We start from the raw sequence: 23,229 nt of genomic DNA on the forward strand, positions 1-23,229 counted from the left end.
GTGTGTCACTGTGAGAACAATCTGATGACTTCACCATACTTGCATTTTCAAATTCTAACTAGCTGTGGACCCGTCCTACGCACAGGAATCAACTAATCAAATCAAATCAAACTAAAAATCTATACTAAAGGACCCATGCTGCACTGCAGCGTTAAAATAAATATCATATCCGAGAAATAATCAAATTTATGATTTTTGATTGTGTAATACAGTATATCTTAAACTTAACTGATTCAAACGATCAATACCTCTCAAAGCCTGTAGTTGACTGATTATTTTGAGTCTAAACATGTAAAAAACGTAAACAATACTGGAGCTATTGATATTCAATCATAGAAAAACCTTATAATTTTTTTTATGTTGGATGTTCACCTTGCGTTTGCTTGAAACCCGTCCGATTTGAATAACTAATATCTTAAATGCAAGCCGGCATTTCACTGAAGGTTCTTAGACCAAAATATATAGGGTTATATAATTACAAATGGTAAAATACTGTACAATTTAAATTGGAATACGAATTAAAAAATATATCAAACCTATATTTTTTGGTCGAGTAATAAAGTAGATAAATATACGATGATGCTTGATGTGAAATATATGTGTGCATACTACCAACTTAAGACCTCAATCATGAAGATCGGACGTGTAGAAGAGCCAAAGAAACTCGGAAAAGAAAAAAAAACAAATTTAACTCCCTTTAGAAATACATGGGGGGTAAATTTAATTTACGTATAAGCCGAGTGGGACTGTCGATAAATATATACTGATGCTTGATGTGAAATCTGTGCGTGCATACCTTCAATTTGAGACCTCAATAATGAAAATCGGGTGGGTAGAAGCGCCAAACGAACTCGGAAAAGAAAAACCAAATTTAACTCCCATAAGAAATACATGGGAAAAAAATATTGTTTACGTATAAGCCGAGTGGGACTGTAGGCAACTATATGCCGATGCTTGATGTGAAATCTGTGCGTTAATACCTTCAATTTGAGACCTCAATCATGAAAATCGGTCGGGTTGTAGAGCCAAACGAACTCGCTAAAGAAAAACCATTTTTTTAAATATATATATTCATGATATTTTCGTGTTTTCCAGAGCATGCTGTAATTCACAAGTGGCAAACACCTAAAACCTTAAAGTACATGTCAATACAAACCAAAAAATGTATATGTCGAAAATTCCCACCGGGGGGGGGGGGGGTAAACGCCAGCCTCCGCTCTAGAAACCTATTGTGTCCCATTGTTATTCGACATTTGCTATCTTTTTTGTTTTCTGTAAATTTTTTATTATGTTTGAGCTATGTTGATCGTTGGTTTAATACTGTTTTGTTGGATCACATATTTATTATTGTTATTGCTTTTTCATATCTATTTCGACTCCATTGTTATATTATAGCTTTCCTAGCCAAGATTTACCTTGCTTTTGCTGATCGATTGTTTATAACTGTATTGCCGGACCAAATTCATATCTTTGTTATTGCTTTTCATAATTTATTTTGTACTTCTTGTTAAATTGTTGCTATCCTAATCAAAATTACATTTCCTGTTACCGATGTTGCTCTGCATCCTGCCATAGATTTAAGTTAGTTAAGTTTCCTGTTAAAATTCATCTTGTTACCACTTAGGCTTCTTGAATCCACATTGTAAATTGGTGATCTTGCCGTTGAATTGAATAAATAAATAAATAAATATTAATAAAATGTTGAAGTGATGTCAAATTTAGGTATGAAAGACGCCAGAAAAATATTTAAATATCATCATACTTGTATTTTGAATGTAACACTTTATTTCTCTTTGTGTTCAATATTTAACTTCCTGTGATTGCAACCATCAGTTCCTCTTCCTGCTTCCGTTCGTTTTCACTGGACAGTGGACGCGTTCGTTTCGTTCAATTCAATTCCATTTTCGTTGATGTGGCTGTTCTGCGGTTTGCGGGTTTTGTTAGTGTTGTTTATAAATTATATACACGAATTAATTTCAACATATAAATATTTTGGTTCATATTTTTTCAGACATTGATGAGTTGTTTGTTGGGTTTAGTATTTTGAGTTTGATATTAACTTACAAGTTAGGGAAAGATAAAAATGGGGGACCAGGTTGTTGCATCAGAACCAGATATATCTGAATTGGAGGATGAAGAAGATAACTTTTTTCAAGATGTGGATACCTTACAAAATCATGGGATTGTAAGTAACTTACCAATAGCTTTGAACAAATACTAACTTAGGCTTAAACTTAGGCCTACTTTATTGGGTTGACTGAATGATGCTTGTAAATGTAGGCTAACTTAAGTGTTGAATGAAGCAACAAACAGAAAATAGCCTAACTTACATTAACTTAGGGCCTACGGCTACAATATAAATCTGAACTATAACTTAAGTTAAGTTAAACTTATATTTGGCCTTCAGTTCCCTTGCCTTAACCCATTGATTTATCATTTGGCTCAACAACCTTTTTGTATCTAGGCCTACCAATTTAAATGTAAGCTTAGTTTCTTCATAGTAAGTTATTGCCAAACGGCTCATTATAAAAAATAAACTATTCACACACTTTTAACAAAAAAAGTTCTATAATAAGTTCTATAATAGGCCTAGGCCTAGGCTATAAGCTAATGCTGAAATATAAATTGGAACTTTTTTTGTTTAAGTTTGTGAATAAGTTAAGTTAGTTTACTTATATTTTTTATAGTAATGTAAGCTTAGGTGGTAAGTTACTGTTAGGCCTAGACTTACACTTAACTTAGGCATGAGTTACTTTGTACTTTAGGCTTTGGGAAATAAGTTAGCTTAGGGGAAACAGATTTAACTAAAGCTATCCATGCACTCTATTATTTGTTGTGGAGGGTAGGCCTAGGTCATAAGATAAGTCATAAGTTCTTTAACTTATTCTAAAATTACATTTTAAGTTAGGCCTATTGGAAAAGTCAAGTAGCATAAGTTAACTTAGGTTATTTATAAGTTACTGAAGCTGGGACATTACCACATCTTGAGTTTATCTCAATAAATCCCGGAATCCCAGAAATACCCATGGGACTAGCTTAACATCGTCGTTAGACAAAGATGGTCATGAAATAACTTAGGCTAAGTTAGGAAGCATAGTTCCCCAAGGCTAAAAACACCATCCGTTAAAATATAGGCCGAGTCTAATCGGCTAAATTAAGTAAATAAGGAATAAAACAGTTTGTAACAGTATCCTTAAAGTTACGGTATTAACTTAGGCATGCTAACTTAAGTAAGATTTTACTAAAACCAACTTCAGGGCCGATTTATCGAATAGGCACGGTAGGCATGTGCCTAGGGCGCGAGGCAAAATTAGCTTTTTTGGAGGGCGTCAACAAATTGGAAAATAAAAAAATAAGTTAGTGGTTGAATTTGCATGCAATCGCGGTAAACTTCTGATGATCCCTTCTAGACATCGTAATCGTCTCCCGCTATTGCAGCAAAATTCTAACTATTTTCAGCGGTCGTGTAGACATGATTAAGTATCGTCTTCCATGATCGCGGCAATATATGAACATATTCCGTGGTCGTGAGGAAATTTTCACCGTCTACCGTGAATGAGGCAAAATACGTATATTTTCCCGTGGTCATGTGGACATTATCATCGCCTTGCGCCATCGCGGGCAAATTCTGATCAACACTTGTGGCCGTGAAGACATCTTTCTATCGTTCCCAGTGATCGTATGAACATAGTAATCGCCTCCCGCGATTGCGGCAAAAAGGCAATCATCTCCCGTGGCCATGTGGAGATCATCGTTTTCTGTGAATGGAAAAATTCTGGTTTTTCCCGCGGTCATGTGGACATTATCATCATCTTGCACCGTCGTGGCATAATTCTGATCATCCCTCTCGTATTATTATTGTATCTCCCGCAGTCCTGTAACCATCGTAATCGTCTTCTGCGGTCGTGAAAACATCTTCATCGCTTCCCGCGATTGAGGCAAAATGTTAATAATATCCCGCAGTTGTGTGGAGATCATCATAGTCTTCTGTGATCGTGGCCAAATTCTTGCTGTTTTCTGCGGTCGTATGGGCATTGTCATGGTTTTCCGTGATCGTGGCAATATTCTGATCATCCCTCGTGACTTTGTAGATTTCATCACCGTCTTCTGCGGTGGCGGATAATCCTGATCATCCTTTGCGGCCGTGTGTAGACATATTATCGTCTCCCACGGTCTGTTGTCATGCGCGATCATGGTAAAATGAAAATTCCAGGTAGAAATACAAATTTCATGCATAATTCCCGGTTAAAAAAAAACTCACTCATAATTCACAGATTTTCCAGTTTTCCCGGTTGGTGGACACCCTGTTATGTAGGTATATTGCAAAGGGGCGCTACTATTAGTTGTGCCTAGGGCACTGACAGGGTCAAAAACGGGCCTGACCAACTTTAAGCCTAACTTTGGTAATTCTTACCTTCTCAGTGCGCCCTCAGAAAATGAGTATGATACTCAGTAATGATAACTTACTTGAGCACTTTTCCGGATTAATATGCACATTATTACTGAAGAGAAGACCATTGACCGAGCTTCTATCCAGCGCTTCTTTGCCCTATGCAGAAATCTTCTGCTGAGGAAATCTCGGGAAAATTGTTAGTTCATTGGCAAATAGCTTACGAGTTTTTACAAATTTTCCGCTGTAATGTATTTATCATCTTGTAGGCTACCCAGCTAAGTAAGTACCTAGGCCTATATATTAAATAAATGTTATATATTTATAGACGTTTCTCATCTCACTAACAAACCTTCACCAATTTATTGGACAAAAAATACAGATTATGAAAATATTCTGTAGCCTAGGCTATTTAATTAATTTCAATAGATTACAGTCTTAAATTATTCTGTTTTAAGAAGCTATTTCAAAGTTTTATATTATGTGTTTGTAGAATGTGGCTGACATAAAAAAGTTGAAATCGTCAGGAATATGTACTATCAAAGGCATTCAGATGTGTACCCGAAAAAGGCTGTGTAACATCAAAGGATTTTCTGAGGCAAAAGTTGATAAAATAAAAGAGGCATGTGCCAAACTGGCATCTGACAGTTTCTTGACAGCTCTTCAATTTAGTGATAAGAGGAAAAATGTTTTCCGAGTTGCAACAGGAAGCGATGAACTTGAGTGAGTATAAGCTTAGATACGCTGTAATATATTTCATGCAATTTTGTTTCAATAAGTGAGACAATGTTACAATAAGCAATTTTTAAACTGAAGAATCTAGATGAAGTAAAATTGCTAAAAGTGATACTTTTTCAATGCACTGTACAAATTTCTTTATACAGTTTTTCTTCAATCTTTATTTAGGCTATCTGGTAAATATCCAGAAACAGTTTGTTTGTTGTAACCGTAATTTATCTTCGTCATGGTTATTACAGCTGTGGTAAGCTGTAAATATGTATTGGTTCTCTCTATCCTGGCTTTCTGCAATTCTGCGAGTTTCTTTCCCAAATTAAGCTTAAAATGTTCTTATGCTTATCATAAGAACATTTGTAATTAAAGATTATTTTATGGAACTAGACTTTTTATATTGACTTGGAGCTCTTAAGTGGTTATTTTACCCCTAATATTTGTCAGAATAAAGGAAAAGAAATCAACAGTCATTGAACACCAGTATGGGGCTGGATGTATCAATCATGTTCATAGCGATTTTGAAAGAAATGGAAAAGTATGGTTTTTTATTTAATTGAGTTTAATGATTTAATTTGTTAAATCATATTCATCTTCATGCCACAACTGTGAACCTATAGGCTATTTTTTTTTTTTTTTTTTTTTTTTTTCTAAGGACGCTAGGCACGAGCCTGGGATTGTTTTTCACATTACTTCAGGCTAGACCTAGGGGTTGCGGCATTATCACTTAGATAAAATCCATTGGTGACTTGGCGGGATCGAACCCAGGACCTCAGGGACTGAAGTCCCGCGCTCTAACCACTACGCCAGCTCGCTCCCCCTATAGGCTATTAGTGTGCGATCAAAACAAAACAAAAATTTTAGCCTACTCAGTAAAGCACAACATATGACGCATCTTGGTGATATCATTGACTATTGGATACAGAAGAAGACATCCAATCTATATGGATCAGCTGTTGGCAATTTTTTACTAAAAATGAATGTAGTTGTGTGAGCCAGTCACAGATTACTCTAGTGTCTAAAACTCTATTTTGTACCTTATTTTTTGCTACTGACATAGTTACTGACTGGGTCATAACAGTTGCTATAGTTCATAATAAGTCATTCCATCAGTTTTACTTGGTAAAAACCATTGTGTAATCGGTAGAAATCAGTAATTTATATCAGAGCAATCTGTAGGTGGCACACATCAACTAAGACAAATTTGATTGAAAACCTGGCGACAACTTTAACATGGAGATGGAATGTCTAGAGGTGATATGTTGCAGTAAGCTACTCGGAGGTGGAATTGAGTCTATGGCCATCACTGAAGCCTTTGGAGAGTTCCGTACAGGGAAGACCCAACTTTCCCACACACTCTGCGTTACTGCTCAGATACCCTCCACCAGCTACAGTGGCGGAAAAGTCATCTTCCTTGACACTGAAAACACATTGTATCCTTAAAGTTGCACCAAAGAAATTGTCATTTAGAGTAATAAAGTGTAGTAGTAGGTCTAGTAATATTTCTACATTTATATTTCAATTAAGTTTGATTCACAGTAATAATTTCTAAATTGTAAAACTTGTAAATAATAAATCTAAAACTCTTGTTTCAGTGGATTCATCATACTGAGATAGGCCTGAGTGTTTTATAGACGAATGCTTTTATAGACGAATGCTTTCCCATGCATTTTTGAAAATAGTTAAACCTCTTAGCATTATTACACCAAGACAATGAAAAAGTACTTCTTCATGAGTTTTTAGATTTATTATTTACAAGATTTATAAATTAGAAATCCTACTGTGATTCAAACCTAATGGAAATATTATCATGTTAAATGAGACGGTTGGTTAAACCAATGAATACGAACCCTTTTACCGCAATGCCTTTGTTAAAAAATCAGTCTGGGAATATTTGAATTTCGTATAACTCCCGCGGTGGTCGCTAGGTAGACTATCGCGAGCTTGCGCCCAAGACATGCTGACTGAATGAGAGAGAGTGAAACAAAGAATCTGCATAGAGAGAGAGAGAGATGAAGTAGCGCGGCCGCCGCGTGAAGCTCATTTCGGTGGCAAATTCCAGTCTGACTATTTTCCATAAGCATTTTGCTTCTTAAAGGGTTTGTATTCATTGGTTAAATATTCTTGACAATGCTTTGTTTAATTTTTGGTCATATAATATTTTTATGTTTGCAAACATTTTACATCAGGTTTAGAAGGCCTAATAAGTTTTCACAATAAGTATCAGGATCTGTAATCGTAATCTGGTCTTTACTTAAGATGGGAAATTACCTAAATAAAACATAACAAAAGGTTAGTACAGAAATCCAGCCAACCTGGAAAACCACTAAAGAGTAGTCCCTTCTTTCTCTTTGTTTCTACTAATTTTAAATTTCCACAATATTTATATTTGATAACAGAGTCAGTTACAAAATAATGGTACATGTATTATTATTTTATTTTTAAATAAATAAATATTGGTACTACTTTACAAGTGTATTTTCCACCACCTGTTTAGGGGTGTTTAACATGTAAAAATGTAGTTATTGCATAGATTTTTCACAGTAAGTATAATTTTCCAATACAGTCTATAGTCGGCCGGATCGTTTGCGTCCGATTGCTCAGCGGTTCAACCTAGACCAGGACGCTGTTTTGGATAACATTTTGTATGCTCGGGCTTATACCAGCGAGCATCAGTTTGAATATTTGGATTTTGTTGCTGCCAAATTTCATGAAGAGCCTGGTGTATTCAAACTTTTGGTAACTAAAACTAGTTGTTAATTCAAAGTTAGTTCCTATTATTTAAACTCAATGAGAAATGTGACGATGATAGTAGGGCTATAAAGAAGAGGTGTATCACACCACTTGGAGCAAGACCACAGTTGCCTTAGGCCGGGTCTACACTATCCGTTTCACCGCATCCGTCAAAAAGGGATGCGTTTTAACAGGAACACTGTTGCACGTCCACATCATCCTTCACCGTTACATGTTCTTAATTTTTACATATAATGAATTATACAGGGTGACCACAAAGCCTTGGCCTGATAAGAAAACTGCATAATATGAAAACGAGTATATAGTAGGACAACGATTTATTTAGACATAAAAGGAAACTTGTTAAGACTTATAACTATGTACAAACGTGACACAACTCTATGTGTGTGCCTCCAGTGGTCTGCAGATCTTCTTTACGTCTTTTCAGTTTGTCCCAGGTTTTAGTCAGCATATCCTGGGTTACGCATTCGCCACAGAATTTCTGATTCCCTCCGTCAGTTGACCGGGGAAGAATATACAGTGTCCTTGACAAATGCCCACAAAAAGAAATCCATGGAGGTTACATTGGGAGAATGAGGTGGCCATTTCGTCGGCCCATCACACCCGATCCAACGTTCGAGTGGTTCGAGAAAGTGAAGATTTAAAAAATTCCTCACACATTTAGCCCAATGCTGAGAAGGAGCACTGTCTTGCTGTAAAATTATCATAGGTTGCAGATCTTCTAATTGAGGGACTACATGAAATAAATGATTATGTATATATTAGCGAATTTCCCATATAGGGAATAAGCTATTACCGTAGGTCTCATGGTAAGACCTAGACCCGGGACCGATTTTCTTTTTCGTTTTGAGGTCCCCAGAGGCCAAAAACACCATCCGTTCAAATTCATATATATATATATATATATATATTTATATATGTGTCCGTTAGCGCGATAACTCGAGCAAAATTGATCCGATTTTAATGAAATTTGGTACAAACGTGTAAACCTACATTTATTCAAACGAGTTCGCGAACCAGCATAATCGGACCATGGGATCAGGGGTTTATGGGGGGTTTTATGGGGTAAAAATGGGTTTTTCTCATTTTTGACCCTAAAAACTTAAAATTTCTAAATTTCTCTCTAAACCAATTTGAAGAGCTTAAAAAAACAAATAATTTGGTATATTGAAGTGTTTTTGAATGTTCATTGACTACGGAGAAAATTTAAAATTCCCATGTTATTCTTATGGAGAATAAATAAACTGTTCTAGTTTGCTTGTTTATGGATATATTTTAATCAAATTTGGCAATTTGGTTTATTTCATACTAAGCTATCAATATTTCAATTGAAAAAAACACATCTCAACATCTTCCCTGTAGCAGCAAACCTAACTACTCACTAAAATTAATGTTATTTAAATAGGAAATAAATCTGAAAATTTATAGGGAATATTTTAGTAGAAACCAAGCCGGGTAAATGGAAATTCGCTTAGTATGCAGGTTTGCTGCGACGGGGGTATTTTTTTAATTTGTTTAAAAAAATGCTTAATTGCCTAGTTTTTGTTAAAGCCATTAATTTAAAGAAGCTCAAAAACCAATTGTTTATAAAATTATTTTTCCTACAGTTACCTAACAATGTACATGTTCTCTCACTGATTTGAGAAAGCAAAGTGGCCAATTCGCTCATCAGTGAGACAATGTTAACATTGTCTCACTCTAATTACTTTGTCTCACTCCAGATTTGCAACGTGAAGGCACGAAATAGTGAGCGCGTAACATGCAGGCAACGTCGTATGCGCGCGAAATACGTTGGCAGCACTGGCTGTAAATCAGCTGGTCAGCTGTTGTACTGTTGTATTTGTCACTTCACATTAAATGTTATATTAAAAGTTCACTTCTGTGTAAAAATAGGTTATGTTTCTTCACCAATTTATTTGTTTTATGGTAACTGTAGGAAAAGTATAATGTGCAACTCGAGTTCAAAGTACAATTGCCTCACTCGAGAAACCATTCCTCACTCGCCTACGGCTCGTGAGTAAGTATTTCTCTCGAGTGAGTCAATTGCTCACTTTTCTCACTAGTTGCACAAATAACTATTATTTTTAGAGGTAGGTTAAAAATGAATATACACATGAAAATTTTCAATAAACTCATCAACATCAAAAATTTCAATTTGGAGACTTTGAAACAACCGCACAACGCAAACAGGATAGTGTGTATGCACCCACTAGACTGAATGTGTTTTTTGTCTTTGTCTGGTTGTACCGCACATACCGCTGTCCCGCCACGCGATAGTGGATAGTGCGTTGTGTTTTCGCGTCGGTTTCGACCGGTCAATGTGTACGTGCCAATTCAATACAATGTGTTGGCGTCTTCCTTCAAAGACGCTCCCGTTCAACGGGACCATTGATAAACGGATAGTGTAGGCCCGGCCTAATAATCTTATTACTCTTTTACTTCTAATCACTGATGTTTCTCCCCATTTAAAACAAATAAATAGTTTAAATAAATATCATAGGAGTTTTTAAAAGTATATTTACATGTTGTAAAGTGTTTTTGGCTTCTAGGAACTTGTTTGAGAACCCAGCTCTCACCATGAAGATTATGATAAGCCTAAACAGATTAATTGGCTTTGTAGGTGGTGGACTCTATCATGGCGCTGTTCCGTGTAGACTTCAGTGGTCGAGGTGAGTTGGCAGACAGACAGCAGAAGCTGGCTCAGATGTTGTCTCGTCTGCAGAAGATATCGGAGGAGTACAACGTGGCAGTGTTCATCACCAATCAGATGACGGCAGACCCCGGCGCAACACTCTCCTTCCAGGTGACACACACACTCCTAGTCTACAAATATAGTAACGTCTCGGTTTATCACACCTAAATTGTCTGCATCAAGGTTGAATAGCAGGATAGGAAAATAATACGTACTCATTGTAAACATGTTGTAAAACCATTAAATGTACAACCTTTCTTTGCTGGCATATCTAGTGAACTAAAAATTTCATTCAAACAAAGTAATAGTCAGTTTTTAAATGAAAATGAACGTAGTATAAAAAAATATTTATAAAATAAAGCATATTTTAATGTTTTTTACTGCCTTACTTTTTACAGTCCTAGAGCCTCAGTTTCGGCTCCCTGGACTGAAATATCACAATAGCCTACTAACTAACACTACCTATCTGTGCACCCCTAGTGAACAGAATAGATTCCCGGTTTTAAAAAACTGGGACTTAGCATCTATATTAGAACAAAATCTTTCTAGCAGAGGTGATGGGACTGTATGCTTTCTGTTTCATGATCGGAGGTAGTGGGACAGCATCAATCCAGCATTAACAAACAATAAATACTTGCAGCTCTCTAGATGTCAAAAAATTTTGGGAATTTTAGAGTTCTGTGTAGGGAGGCATTAGCTCTTTCCCCATACCTCAAAAATACATCACTATGACCCTACCTTCAAAATATCTTTGTCACTCTTTCTACCAATATATACCCGATACACCTAAGTTAACAGGACTATTGGTGAGTGTAGTGCCTTTGTGTCAGAGTGTTAGTGTCTATACAATGTTTTAAAAGTCTTAGCTACCTTGGTAAAACACAAAGGTTTAACATATAGAATTAATAGTGTCGACTGGACAGGTCTCCATTGAGGAACAAGTTTCGAAGAATTTAGTAATACTTTATAAAAGTAGATCATGTGTGATCCCAGATTTTTGAGCACATAAAAACATATAGCAATTTTTTAACACAAGGTACTGTATGGTACGATTTGATACAATTTTGTAATAATCATTAACAAATGATTAAAGTAGAATAGAAAAAGTGATCTTATTTTATTTTTCCAGGCTGATCCCAAGAAACCAATTGGAGGCAACATTCTAGCCCATGCTTCTACCACCAGAATTTCATTGAGGAAAGGCCGTGGTGAAACTAGGATTGCTAAGATATATGACAGGTTAGACAGATATTTAACTGTGTTAGATAAAATGCCATATCTGTATGTCTTTGAGATTGTATTGTAAGAAGGGTTGAATCAGGGTCCTAGCACGTCAACCTAAGATTATTGTGTTGTGTATAGTCATTAAAAGCCTTATTATGCGCGGCCACTCGATTGGCTTGCGACAGCGACTGCTCAAAGGCCACTTTTAGCGGGCCATGTTATCTAATGTATAGAGCAATCGACACAACCACTGTGATGTGGCATGCAATAGTCGCCGCGACTGCCCACTCTAATCGTGCACCCTTGCTACTCGTGGCGAGTCCAAGCAACTGTTGCGCCACCAGCGGGATGCATTGCACAACGTCCAATGATATAAGTCAGTGTCACGACGTCCAATGATATAAGTCAGTGTCACGACGTCCAATGTAAAATATTTGACTGTTACACAAAGTCCAAATCTCACCTTGTCCAAAGTACAGTAACTGCAATATTTCTACAAGCTTTGGACGTCATGAGATTGGTCATCGTGAAACAGCGCACTTTACACCCTTAAAAAAGTAGCAGTTGCACCACGTCCTAATCCACTACCAGTTGGGCAGATCAGATGTGGAGAGAGGGAATGAGAACAAAGAAGAAGATGAATAGATGGGGTAAAGAGGTACGTTGAGTAAGGATTAGTGAAGTTAAGCAGTGGTGGAAGACGAACAGTTTAGGAAAAAAGAAGATGGAGAGGTCTAGTAAACACTTAGATCTAACAATGCCCAAAAACTAAAGAGAAAGTGCATTCATTCATATGTCCTTTAAATGAATGGAAATATGGAAAAGTGCATAGTCCATTAGGTGTACTACAAAGACATTACAATTTTATCCTTTAAACAATTTAGTGCAAATTTTTGATTGTTCATAAGTGAACAGTGATTTTGCTCTTTAGAGTGGATTTCAAACCAATCAAGTTTTAGTGGTCGCTAGAGCCAAAGTAAAAATATACATCTTAAAAAATATAATAAAATATTTTGAATGGATTGCTCACCTTTTCTGACAATGATGGCTGAAAACCAAGTAAACAACTCTGACTGCTTGTGTACACAACTACTTTGCATATATATATATATATATATATAAATAATTGAAAACATTATAAAAACATTAGTACCCTTTTTAAATTCATTTTTAATTAATAAACGACATGTTTCGACACTTAGGTCATAGTCATGTTTACATTTACAAATACAATAACAAAAATAATGAAAGGAATAAATAGTCATATGTTAAGTTAACTTAGAATTTAGAGGATCTTGATTTAATCTTTGTTTAATTTTGTGTATATTATATAATATTTCAGTTTTATAAATGTATTTGTAAATGTAAACATGACTATGACCTAAGTGTCGAAACATGTCGTTTATTAATTAAAAATGAATTTAAAAAGGGTACTAATGTTTTTATAATGTTTTCAATTATTTATAGTAGTAGCCCTAATCACAATCATCTATAATATTAAAACGAAACAGTGTTTTTTTTATTTCACGATTCTGAATCAACCACTTGACGGATTTTCATGATTTTTGTGTTGAAAGAAAGATAATTTTGAGAACTAGGCAATGTCGAAGCCATAATTTTAGTTTAGGGTCCCAGTTTTTTAGAAATTAAGTTTAAATTTTTAAAAAGTCTAGCAGCCGACGCTAGATTCTAAACTAGCTTTTGACATAAAATAATTTGCTTAACAAAACAGCTGTAAACATTCAGCTTTTGTGTCACAAATTTAGCATTTGGATAAAAATGTAAAGACATACTTAGGGTTGACTTATTTATACTATGTGTAATGCTAATCATTGATACGATCAATTCTTCTGTAAGAGGATGACAGATTAATTAAAAATACATAGTAAAGTACTAGGATGTTCAAATTATTTTTTAAAGCAATCTTTGTAATCTTCGATTTGTTTTGGAGCAATATAATTTGTTTTAAACAGCTGGTTAAATATAAACTATGGAACTATGAGGTTATTTTATTTACTCTTACTTTGTCATTGATTATATGAAATATGTAAGATTGGTAGAGATAATTATACCACAGTTTAAAATAGATTAGACCAAAATGAATTAAACCACAGCACAAATCGAGGCTCTATACACGAGTCTTAATAAAAAAAAGGATAAATGCAAATTATTTTACTGCTCCGCTTTTCAAGAAAAGGTTAGAAAAATAACAATGTTTACATTTTTTAATTTTTCATGGTAGCTTTTTGTTTACAATTAATGTTTGTCTGCTTTAACTTTGTTTGGATTAGGCCTGGAAATATTGATGTCATAAGAAGAAGATATCAGAAGAATAATCAGGAATCAAGATTTTAAATTACCACCACAACCTCAGCTGGGTTTTATACAAAGATAAACAGATGGATGACATAGGTTGAACACAACGTCAACATTGACTTAGAATACTGCAATTAGACAAACCATCCTTTTATGAAATTCAGTTGTGGTTACGTTTAGGGGTGCCTATATCAGCGCCCCCAAACGTGAAAATATCACTTTTATTTCAACATTGAATATATTGTAGTTTAAATTAACTGATATGGGAAATTACGATGTACATTTATTCAATGAGGGTGGGTAATTATCAAGGATAGAACTGAATGGTATGGATAATAAACATTGATAATTACGTCATTAGCTTTACTAGCGTGTTTACTTTTTATATACCTGCTACATGTAGCAGTATACATGTAGCAGTTATTTTTTTCAAATGAATGTTATTTGAACCAAACAGCTGTTATTGCTTTTACTTTTGTTTGTTTACACTTATTTATTTAGCAATTAATGCAGTGAAACTGATATAATTTTCTCATCGTAAAAATTGCAGAATTGCTGTTTTATTGTAAACTTATCGGATTTAAAATGCATATCGTATAGGCCTATGATGGAATAAAAACATATTTGGTCACACAACATTTGGTTACAAGATGATCTTTCACATTAAAACTGCAAGAAACTTTGTCTTTATATGTGTAAACTAGCTGATCTGAATTGTACACGGTTTTACCTGACTACTGAATTCCCGTACGTAGGACGGGCTAACACCTCGTACTTATTATATATATATATATATTAATAATTGGAAACATTATAACAACATTAAGTACCCTTTTAAATTCATTTTAATAAAGAAACGACATGTTTCGACACTTAGGTCATAGTCATGTTTTTTTACAAATACAATAACAGAATAATATATAATATACTCTATATAATACGTGAAGCCGTTTTTTTGTTAACGCAACTCCTCCCTTATTTGTGGACCAATTTCAACGTTTAAGGTGTCAAAAGATTCGTCTCAATATGTAGTTTTGTAATAAGGTTTTACAATTTTAAAATTCCTACTCTCAAGGGCGTGAGACCCTTTTAAAGGTCGGATTTTTGCCATAAGAAATACACAGAACAAATTTAAAAACAAAAGACAGCTGTTTATAAAAAGAAACTTATTAGCTTTTTGGGATTAAATATTATTGTTTGTAATATTCAGTAGGTTAAGACCAAGTTAAACAGTTAATCAGTTTTGTTGGAAAAACGGAAAATTCCTGAAGTTCAAAGAAGAAATATTGAAAACGGGAGACAATTAATAATAAGGTATCATATGCGTATAAGGAGAGTAGAGAAAGAGAGGCCTGGTCTAACAGATACACATACATATACACATTCACTTTGTGAGATGAATAATATTTACCAGTTCTACTTTGCAACTTACTTTGGAAGTGAAAAATATACGAAGCACATAGTGTTGTCACGATGGTAAAATAAACTTGCCTAATGTCAGATCAAATGAATGCACGCGAGATATGTTTACTTCTGACACTGACAGATTTCAAAAAGATTAGTACAAAGAATAATAATGCATCAAGTAGTAAGATTATACCAAATCTTGGCGGACCTTATGTTTTTATTGTAAACTTTTGTATTACTCGCTCTACTTTATTGAGGAAAAACACAAATGGATTGTTTACTTCTAGGTTATGTTGCCAGTTCCTCGGACTAACTAATACAAAGTTTTTTGACTGAATTTTAGTGGCAATATTAGACATAAGTGAAGGAATTAGTGTGTATTCAACGATCGAGTAGTTACAGTCAAGTTTATTTTTATGATTCAGGAGAGGCAAATAATATACGCTTTTCAAAAAGAGAAAATGAAAATTGCTATCCAAATTTTATAGCTACAAGAGTATCCAACCTATTTCGACAAATGAATCCATACTTTCAAAACTTTGGGACATGTAACCTATTAAGAGAAACCCCAATGAACAACGTGAGAACGTTCTGATGCAAATCATGTACCTACTGTGACTAACACACAACACGTTAAAATACGTTAACAAACTATCAATGGTGTTGCTGCTTTAGCCTATTCAAAGCAGATTATGGATTTCCAGTTGATAACCCAGAGTTTGTGGGTAAAAAATGGAGCACATTAAATGGTTGATATCTCTCCACTTTTCAGGATTCTCTACGGAGAAAATTCGATTGATTAGGGCAACAGTTTTCTTAAATTCTCAATGCTGGAAAAACTTTGTTGCAACATATTAGCTCGAATTGAAGTAGATCGTTTAGCATTCATTAGAAGTTATCAGTTAAAACTGAGAGCAGAAACAATGTAGGTGAACCTTGACGACACAAACAGAGATATTTAAAATAAGTTTCTAACAAGTGTTTAAATAACTCTAAGATGTAACTAGAATTACTCAAATTTAAGCATAACGTTTTCCTCGGCGTTATGTTTCAAACTATGCGGCTCATTGAGCCGCACGGGTTCTCTAGTACCTACAACTTGTGAACACTAACGACCAAGTTAGCACTACTTCCAAATGTTATTCTTGGTCTACACTTATGTTTAAAAATATTACTATACTCATTCTCAGTTTATTTGGTTATTTCAGGTATAAAAGGGTACTTAATGTTGTTATAATGTTTCCAATTATTAATATAATAGTAGCCCTAATCACAACCATAATTATTATATATATATTAGCGAATTTCCCTATAGGGAAGTATTAGCGAATTTCCCTATAGGGAAGTAGCTATTACCGTAGGTCTCATGGTGAGACCTAAGCCCGGGACCGATTTACTTTTTCATTTTGATGTCCCCAGAGGCCAAAAACACCATTCGTTCAAATTTTTATATATCTATATATAGATATACTAGCTGACCCGGCGAACTTCGTATCGCCTAAGTTATATGTTTCCCCTAAGACAGACCGATGGAAAGAAAGTACCGTTACGTTTAATTTTCAAGATGATCTTGTTCGCATCGCTCAATCACGTCCTGGTTGAAGTTCGTTCGCTACGCTCACTCACCTTTGGGTTGGAGCTCGTTCGCTACGCTCACTCACCTTTAGGTTGGAGCTCATTCGCTGCGCTCACTTGCCTTCAGGTTAGCTCGTTCGCTACGCTAACTCGCCTCCAGGTTGAAGTTCGTTCGCTACGCTCACTCACCTTTGGGTTGGAGCTCGTTCGCTATGCTAACTCGCCTCCAGGTTGAAGTTCATTCGCTACGCTCACTCACCTTTTGGTTGCAAATTAGCTGTTGTCATAAATGTAAAAGAAATAATAGTGCTGCACCCTGTTGGTAATCCTTGTAACTTTAATGCTATTGAACATCATAGAACAGAACCAACTTGTTTAATTGAAACAGCTGTTAAGATTCATTAATTCCATTTCTCATAAGGTTAACATGGGAAACTCCAGAGCCACTGGGGCGGAGCCCTTTTAAGAATTTCGAAACGGGAAATAGTTAACGTCCGATTCGCATACCTACAGAATTTACACACCAAATTTCATAACGATCGGTGAAGTCGTTCCGGAGGAGTTTGCAGACAAACACTGTGACACGAGAATTTTATATATTAGATATATATATGTCCATCCGCACGATAACTTGAGTAATTTTTGTCCGATTTTGATCAAATTTGGTTTGAAGGTGTAGGGCAGGATAAACTTGAATGAGTTCGCGAACCAGCATGATCGGACTATGGGAACGGGGGTTTATGGGGGGTTTTATGGGGTAAAAATAGGTTTTTCCCATTTTTGACCCTAAAAACACAAAATTTCACAATTTCTTTTCTAACCATTTTGTAGAGCTTAAAAAAACAAATAATTTAGTATATTGAAGCATTATTATGCGCCTAATTGTTACGGAGAAAATTCAAAAAAATTGTAATTTTAAAATTCCCATGTTATTCTTATGGAGAATAAATCAACTGTTGTAGTTTGCTTGTTTATGAACATATTTTGATAAAAGTTGGAAAATACATTAATTTCTTACTAAACCACAGTACCTTTTAATATTCTACATAAAAAAAACTTTCTTACCCTCCTTTTTGCAGCAAACCTAAGTATTCATTAAACTAATCTATATATTTAATACACAGTTGTAACACTGTTTTCTCAGTAATTAGGCTACTGGACCGATTTACAAGATTTATGTCTCAAATTAAAGGGGACAGTGTGTAGATTTACCGAACTTCCTTAGAATTTACGTTTTTTCTAAGGGCTACGACTTACAGCCCTTTAAAGGTCGAGTCAATACAATTCTTATTGAAGAATATAATACACAGTTTATAAATTATTCGTCAGCTGTTTAATGTTTGTCAGACATTTGTTATTATTTGTATAACCTCACTTTCAGTATGCAATTATTAAACTTGGAGTTTCTGTTTATAAACACACGATTTTGATCAAGGAAAGTGTATTTGTTAACTTATTTTTGAAATGTTTTAGTTTTCCTGCAAAGTGATCTGAAGGAAAGTGGTAATTGAGTTTAAGTTTGAGTATGGAATGTGAAATAATACCCATAGTAGGGAACAGAAACATATTGTTTTGATCAATATAATTTATTCTCTACGGCCACCAGAATAATCATGGGGAAATCCGCTTGCAAGTTGTAGCCTACATATAATTGCTAATGAGTGGGAAACATACAAACATTTTATCGTAAGTGATTAATCTTACTCAAGATCAGTGTTCGACGTCCAAACCTTCTCGAGACGGCGAGTACGCTGGGATATTTGGAACTACAATTTATCAGTGAACTATACCCTAACTATATTTTTTCGAGTAGGCTTACACAGGGAAGTTGCTTCAGAAACTGTGACTTACGATTTCGGTTCTGGCGAATAAGTATCTGACTTGATGTTTAATGGCAATGTTGACTCGGGTCATTATAGCGTTATAAAACTTTATCATTAACCCCAGGATGTGAAAAGTACAAAAAGAAAAAGAAAAGGTTATCATTAACCGGGCATAAAGAGACATACAGAACAAAAAAACATGTAGAGAACCATCGAACTAAAAAGGTAAAGAGAAGTGATGGTGTTAAATGTGCTCTGGAAGTCCCTTAAAAAAAATACCAATTTTTTTGAATTGGGGTCGTTAGATTGGATTTGTCAGTACTGCAAATCTATGAATTTTGAGTCAGAACAGACTAACTGGGACACAAGAGACAAAAAACTGTTTGAGTAAAATATAGGCTAATACAAATCTGCATTTGAAATGGCCAGTTCTAAGTCTCACTTGAATCAACATCTTTCTGGTAGTGGTAGTCTACATAGTTTTAAATCCACGACTCCTTTTCCATCAAATTGGACCGTACCCTTCTAATTGGAATACCCTCTAACATTGAACAAAGTATGCCCAACTTTATATATACGACGTAAACACAGCTTTTACTCACAGTATGGGTCAAAGATTCGTGAAATGCGACCAACTGCTGATGCGTGATTTACATGTAGGCTAAGTGACTATCTTTTTTCCATACAACAAATGTAATGAAAAAAAAAAAAACGACGAATATAGGAATATACTTGAGCAAATTATCTAAATAGCATAAATAGCTGCTTATTAGGTTATCAGCATTGCCCAGTTCGTATACTATTTATTTTTCAAATGAAACTCGAATTAATATAAAACATTCATTTGGTTAAAATAATATATCGGTTTGATTAACATAAAATAGTTTATACAAGCAAACTATCAGTTCTATTTCATGTAAAAAATTAAACAACCCCTAAATAAAATACAAAGATAAACAGTATTTGTTAGTTATTATTTCTTTTATTGCTGACAATATTCCCGTGGCGGAGCACGGGCGGTTAACTAGTTCTGTTTAAATAGGGAATAAATGTGATATTTTTAAGGAGACATTTTAGTTTAAATCCAATCAGGCAATGGAAATTCGCTAAGTCTGCAGGTTTGCTGCGGCGGGGGTATATATATATATATATAGTGGCCACAGTTGGAATCTTGAGTGCCTTGAAGGTGTTCCTGCAGCTTTATCTCCACTGAACATCTCCGAGAACTCTAATGGTTTTTTTTCTGCAAGGTGAGAACCCGACTCATATTCTCTTTAGATGAATTCGCCCATAGAACAATCCTATATCTTAAATGGGACTCAACCAAAGCGTGGTAGGTTGAACGAGTAGCTTCAGGTGTAGCGACATGTTTGATCCGCCTTAGAGCAAACAGGGAAGAACTGAGTTTGTGACAGAGGAAATCCACATGCATATCCCATCGCAAGTTGTCACGCCAAGGTATTTAGTGAACAGAGCTGTTTCAATTTCTGGAGAAGAATCTCCAAAGTTTCGGCAGATGAGTTGCTGGTTAACAGTACTGAGTCATTAGTAAACATGACAGTATGACTATGTGCCCCCATGGAGTTCGGAAGATCTGCAGAGAACAATGCAAAAATTATGGGACCCATTACTGAACCTTGAGGGACTCTTCTGGCAACATCAGCTCTGATCTGAAAGAGGCGGTTTTGCCGTTTTTTGTGGAACTGATTTCAATGACCTGTGTCGCCTTCCTTTCATAAAACCTCCTCAGGAATGCTGGTGAACATCCACACTACACACAAGAAATGCTGGAAACTACAACTTACTTGCACATGACACATCAAGATACTCCAGGAAGCCATCATACGCCGGGCTAAGCTATTAAATCTCCTTCCTTCAACCATTAAGAATGAAAACTCCCAAGTCCCCTAAGAAGAGGATGCTACACTGGATGCTTGAGAACCCTGTCCATACCATCGACGAGTTTATTGCACTCTGTGGAAGAGACTTTGACATTTGTCAAAAAAAGATTTTTGTTGTTAATTTTTTTAATTTTGACACCATTGCTGAGCTTAACGCTCATGTAATAAAGACTATCCCTCTCTCTCTCAGTGTTATAATTCAGATCCATCAAACCAAGTTCATCACATAACTTAATTTATTTATTCAGTGCGTCTGCGTGCAACCGCAGTGTATACACCTTTTTACTTTTAGTAACGTGAGGACTCCAGTACTTTTATTTTGCCTACGTTTACGACATTTAAGTAAAACTGAAGAAATAGTTCATGTTCTTCACTTGACGACTATATCTTTCACACTAAGAAACTAAGTCTGTATAGAATTCGGTCAGGCGGGCAACCTCGCCTCACCTTGTCAATACTCTATAGCAAAGTGGCTGTGCATAGTAAGGCTCTTAATTGGATAGCAATGCTTCAATCATATACTAAATTGGTTTACCTAGTTGTTTTTCTAAGCCCCGCAATTGCTGTAATGAAAATTGATCATTTCAATGTGTTGACAAACATCTGATCCACAAATTTTTTCAACAGTTTTTATTTTGTTTCAATTCTTAATACTGTAATAGTTTTGTTGAGGTTTCTCAGCTAATATTTCAAATCACTGGTATGTATTTATTTTCAGCCCTGATATGCCTGAGAATGAAGCTACATTTGCTATCACCAATGGAGGAATAGCTGATGCTAAAGATTAAGGATAAAAATGATTTTACTGTAGAAGCCTAGTGTTATCTATAGTTACGTTTTAGTATTGAAGTTTTTTTTTGATGTAGCAGTAATCAGTACAATAGAATATAATGACACTACTCAATGTATTGTGAATTAGTAAAAATAAGGTTTTATCAAAGTTTATTAATAATAAGTGAGAAATACCTGTAAGTATAAAATAAGTTTAAAATAATGTAATATTTTTTTTGTGTTTAATAATAATTATGTATCAGAAGTGTACAGTTAAAACCCTATTTTACTATGGTAGATTTTCAACATCAAGGTTATTCATCTGATTGCACTTATTGATACATTTTTAAATACATTTTAGGAGACACGTTTTAATTTTTGATACATAATACCTTTGCGTACAATGTTTTTCTTTTCATATTAATCAACTAGTAATGTATTTAAATAGCCTATTTAGTCAAGTTTAGCATAAACCTATTTAATAAATTAGTGGCTTAGGGTTATGAAACGTTGAACTTACCTGGTTAGGAATATTTAGTACATTAAAAAAAGATAAAAATGTGTAAAAATGGATAAAAATAAAATAAAAATGTTGTATTTTTACTGGGGTTGTATTTGACTTGTTCTACCCTTGAGATATACAGGTTGATACACGACTGAATGCAAAGTACTTTTGCAGGGTTACAGTACTTGGCAGCAAAGTGCTGTAAAATTAAGACACCCTTGCTTTAAAATGCTTTAATTAACATCATACAACATTACAAAAAACGCACAACAAATTTTATTGAACTATTATTCTCTCTGTTCTTTGCTCTCTAACATGCACACCAATATTTCTTTGCTTGAAATTACATCAAGTGAAAATTGTAATTATTATTTGCATCGGCAAAAACATCATGTCAGTGACAAATGATAATTGTGTGATTAAACATAGAATTTCATATTATGAACATAGGTGTTGGTAGGTAAAGTTACAGAAAAGTTGTGCCTTGTGGAAAGCTTGTGGTAAGGCAGATTGCAGTTCACTCTTTCACCAACAGATAGTGCTGCCTACAATTAAACAAGCTATATTCATGGTTATGCATTAGGTACAAAATTGCTAACAGTATGTTTTGTCATTATTCTTTCAGTAAAAATTAGTTTGACAATTAACACAGATTAGTTTCATTTACTAATTACCTCAGATATTGAGTGTGGATACACAAATTATGCACTGTCAAGCTCTTGTCCAGATAAAAAGCGATTCTCTTATAGCTTATTATTCTTATCATTTTCTCGAAAAAAGGTTTTAAGGTTGTTGTAACCAAAGATTGGAGACTCAATAATATCAGAGGAAAAACATACCTACTTCCAAGATCAGCAGAAGACAATGTTAAGGTATAAAATTATGTTTTGATGTTTATTTTTTTACTTTAACTAAAAAAATATGTGTAGAAGAGAAGTGTGCCTAATCTATACAGATATTGAGTGTGGATACACAAATTATGCACTGTCAAGCTCTTGTCCAGATAAAAAGCGATTCTCTTATAGCTTATTATTCTTATCATTTTCTCGAAAAAAGGTTTTAAGGTTGTTGTAACCAAAGATTGGAGACTCAATAATATCAGAGGAAAAACATACCTACTTCCAAGATCAGCAGAAGACAAT

General features: G+C 34.8%; 1 protein-coding gene across 1 annotated transcript; it reads left to right on the forward strand.

Moving 5' to 3' along the window:
• Positions 1 to 1,911: 1,911 nt before the first annotated feature.
• LOC129003182 (meiotic recombination protein DMC1/LIM15 homolog) lies at positions 1,912 to 21,625 on the forward strand. Its single transcript, XM_054431454.1, has 7 exons — positions 1,912 to 2,185; positions 4,884 to 5,113; positions 6,388 to 6,552; positions 7,693 to 7,858; positions 10,494 to 10,676; positions 11,695 to 11,804; positions 21,530 to 21,625. The coding sequence occupies exons 1-7, from the start codon at positions 2,084 to 2,086 to the stop codon at positions 21,597 to 21,599; spliced, it is 1,026 nt and encodes a 341-aa protein (XP_054287429.1). The 5' UTR covers positions 1,912 to 2,083; the 3' UTR covers positions 21,600 to 21,625.
• Positions 21,626 to 23,229: the final 1,604 nt, after the last annotated feature.

Source organism: Macrosteles quadrilineatus, unplaced genomic scaffold (genome assembly GCF_028750875.1).
Source record: "Macrosteles quadrilineatus isolate MER2022 unplaced genomic scaffold, UCM_ALF_1.0 Scaffold_9__3_contigs__length_116548681, whole genome shotgun sequence".
Classification (NCBI taxonomy): domain Eukaryota; kingdom Metazoa; phylum Arthropoda; class Insecta; order Hemiptera; family Cicadellidae; genus Macrosteles; species Macrosteles quadrilineatus.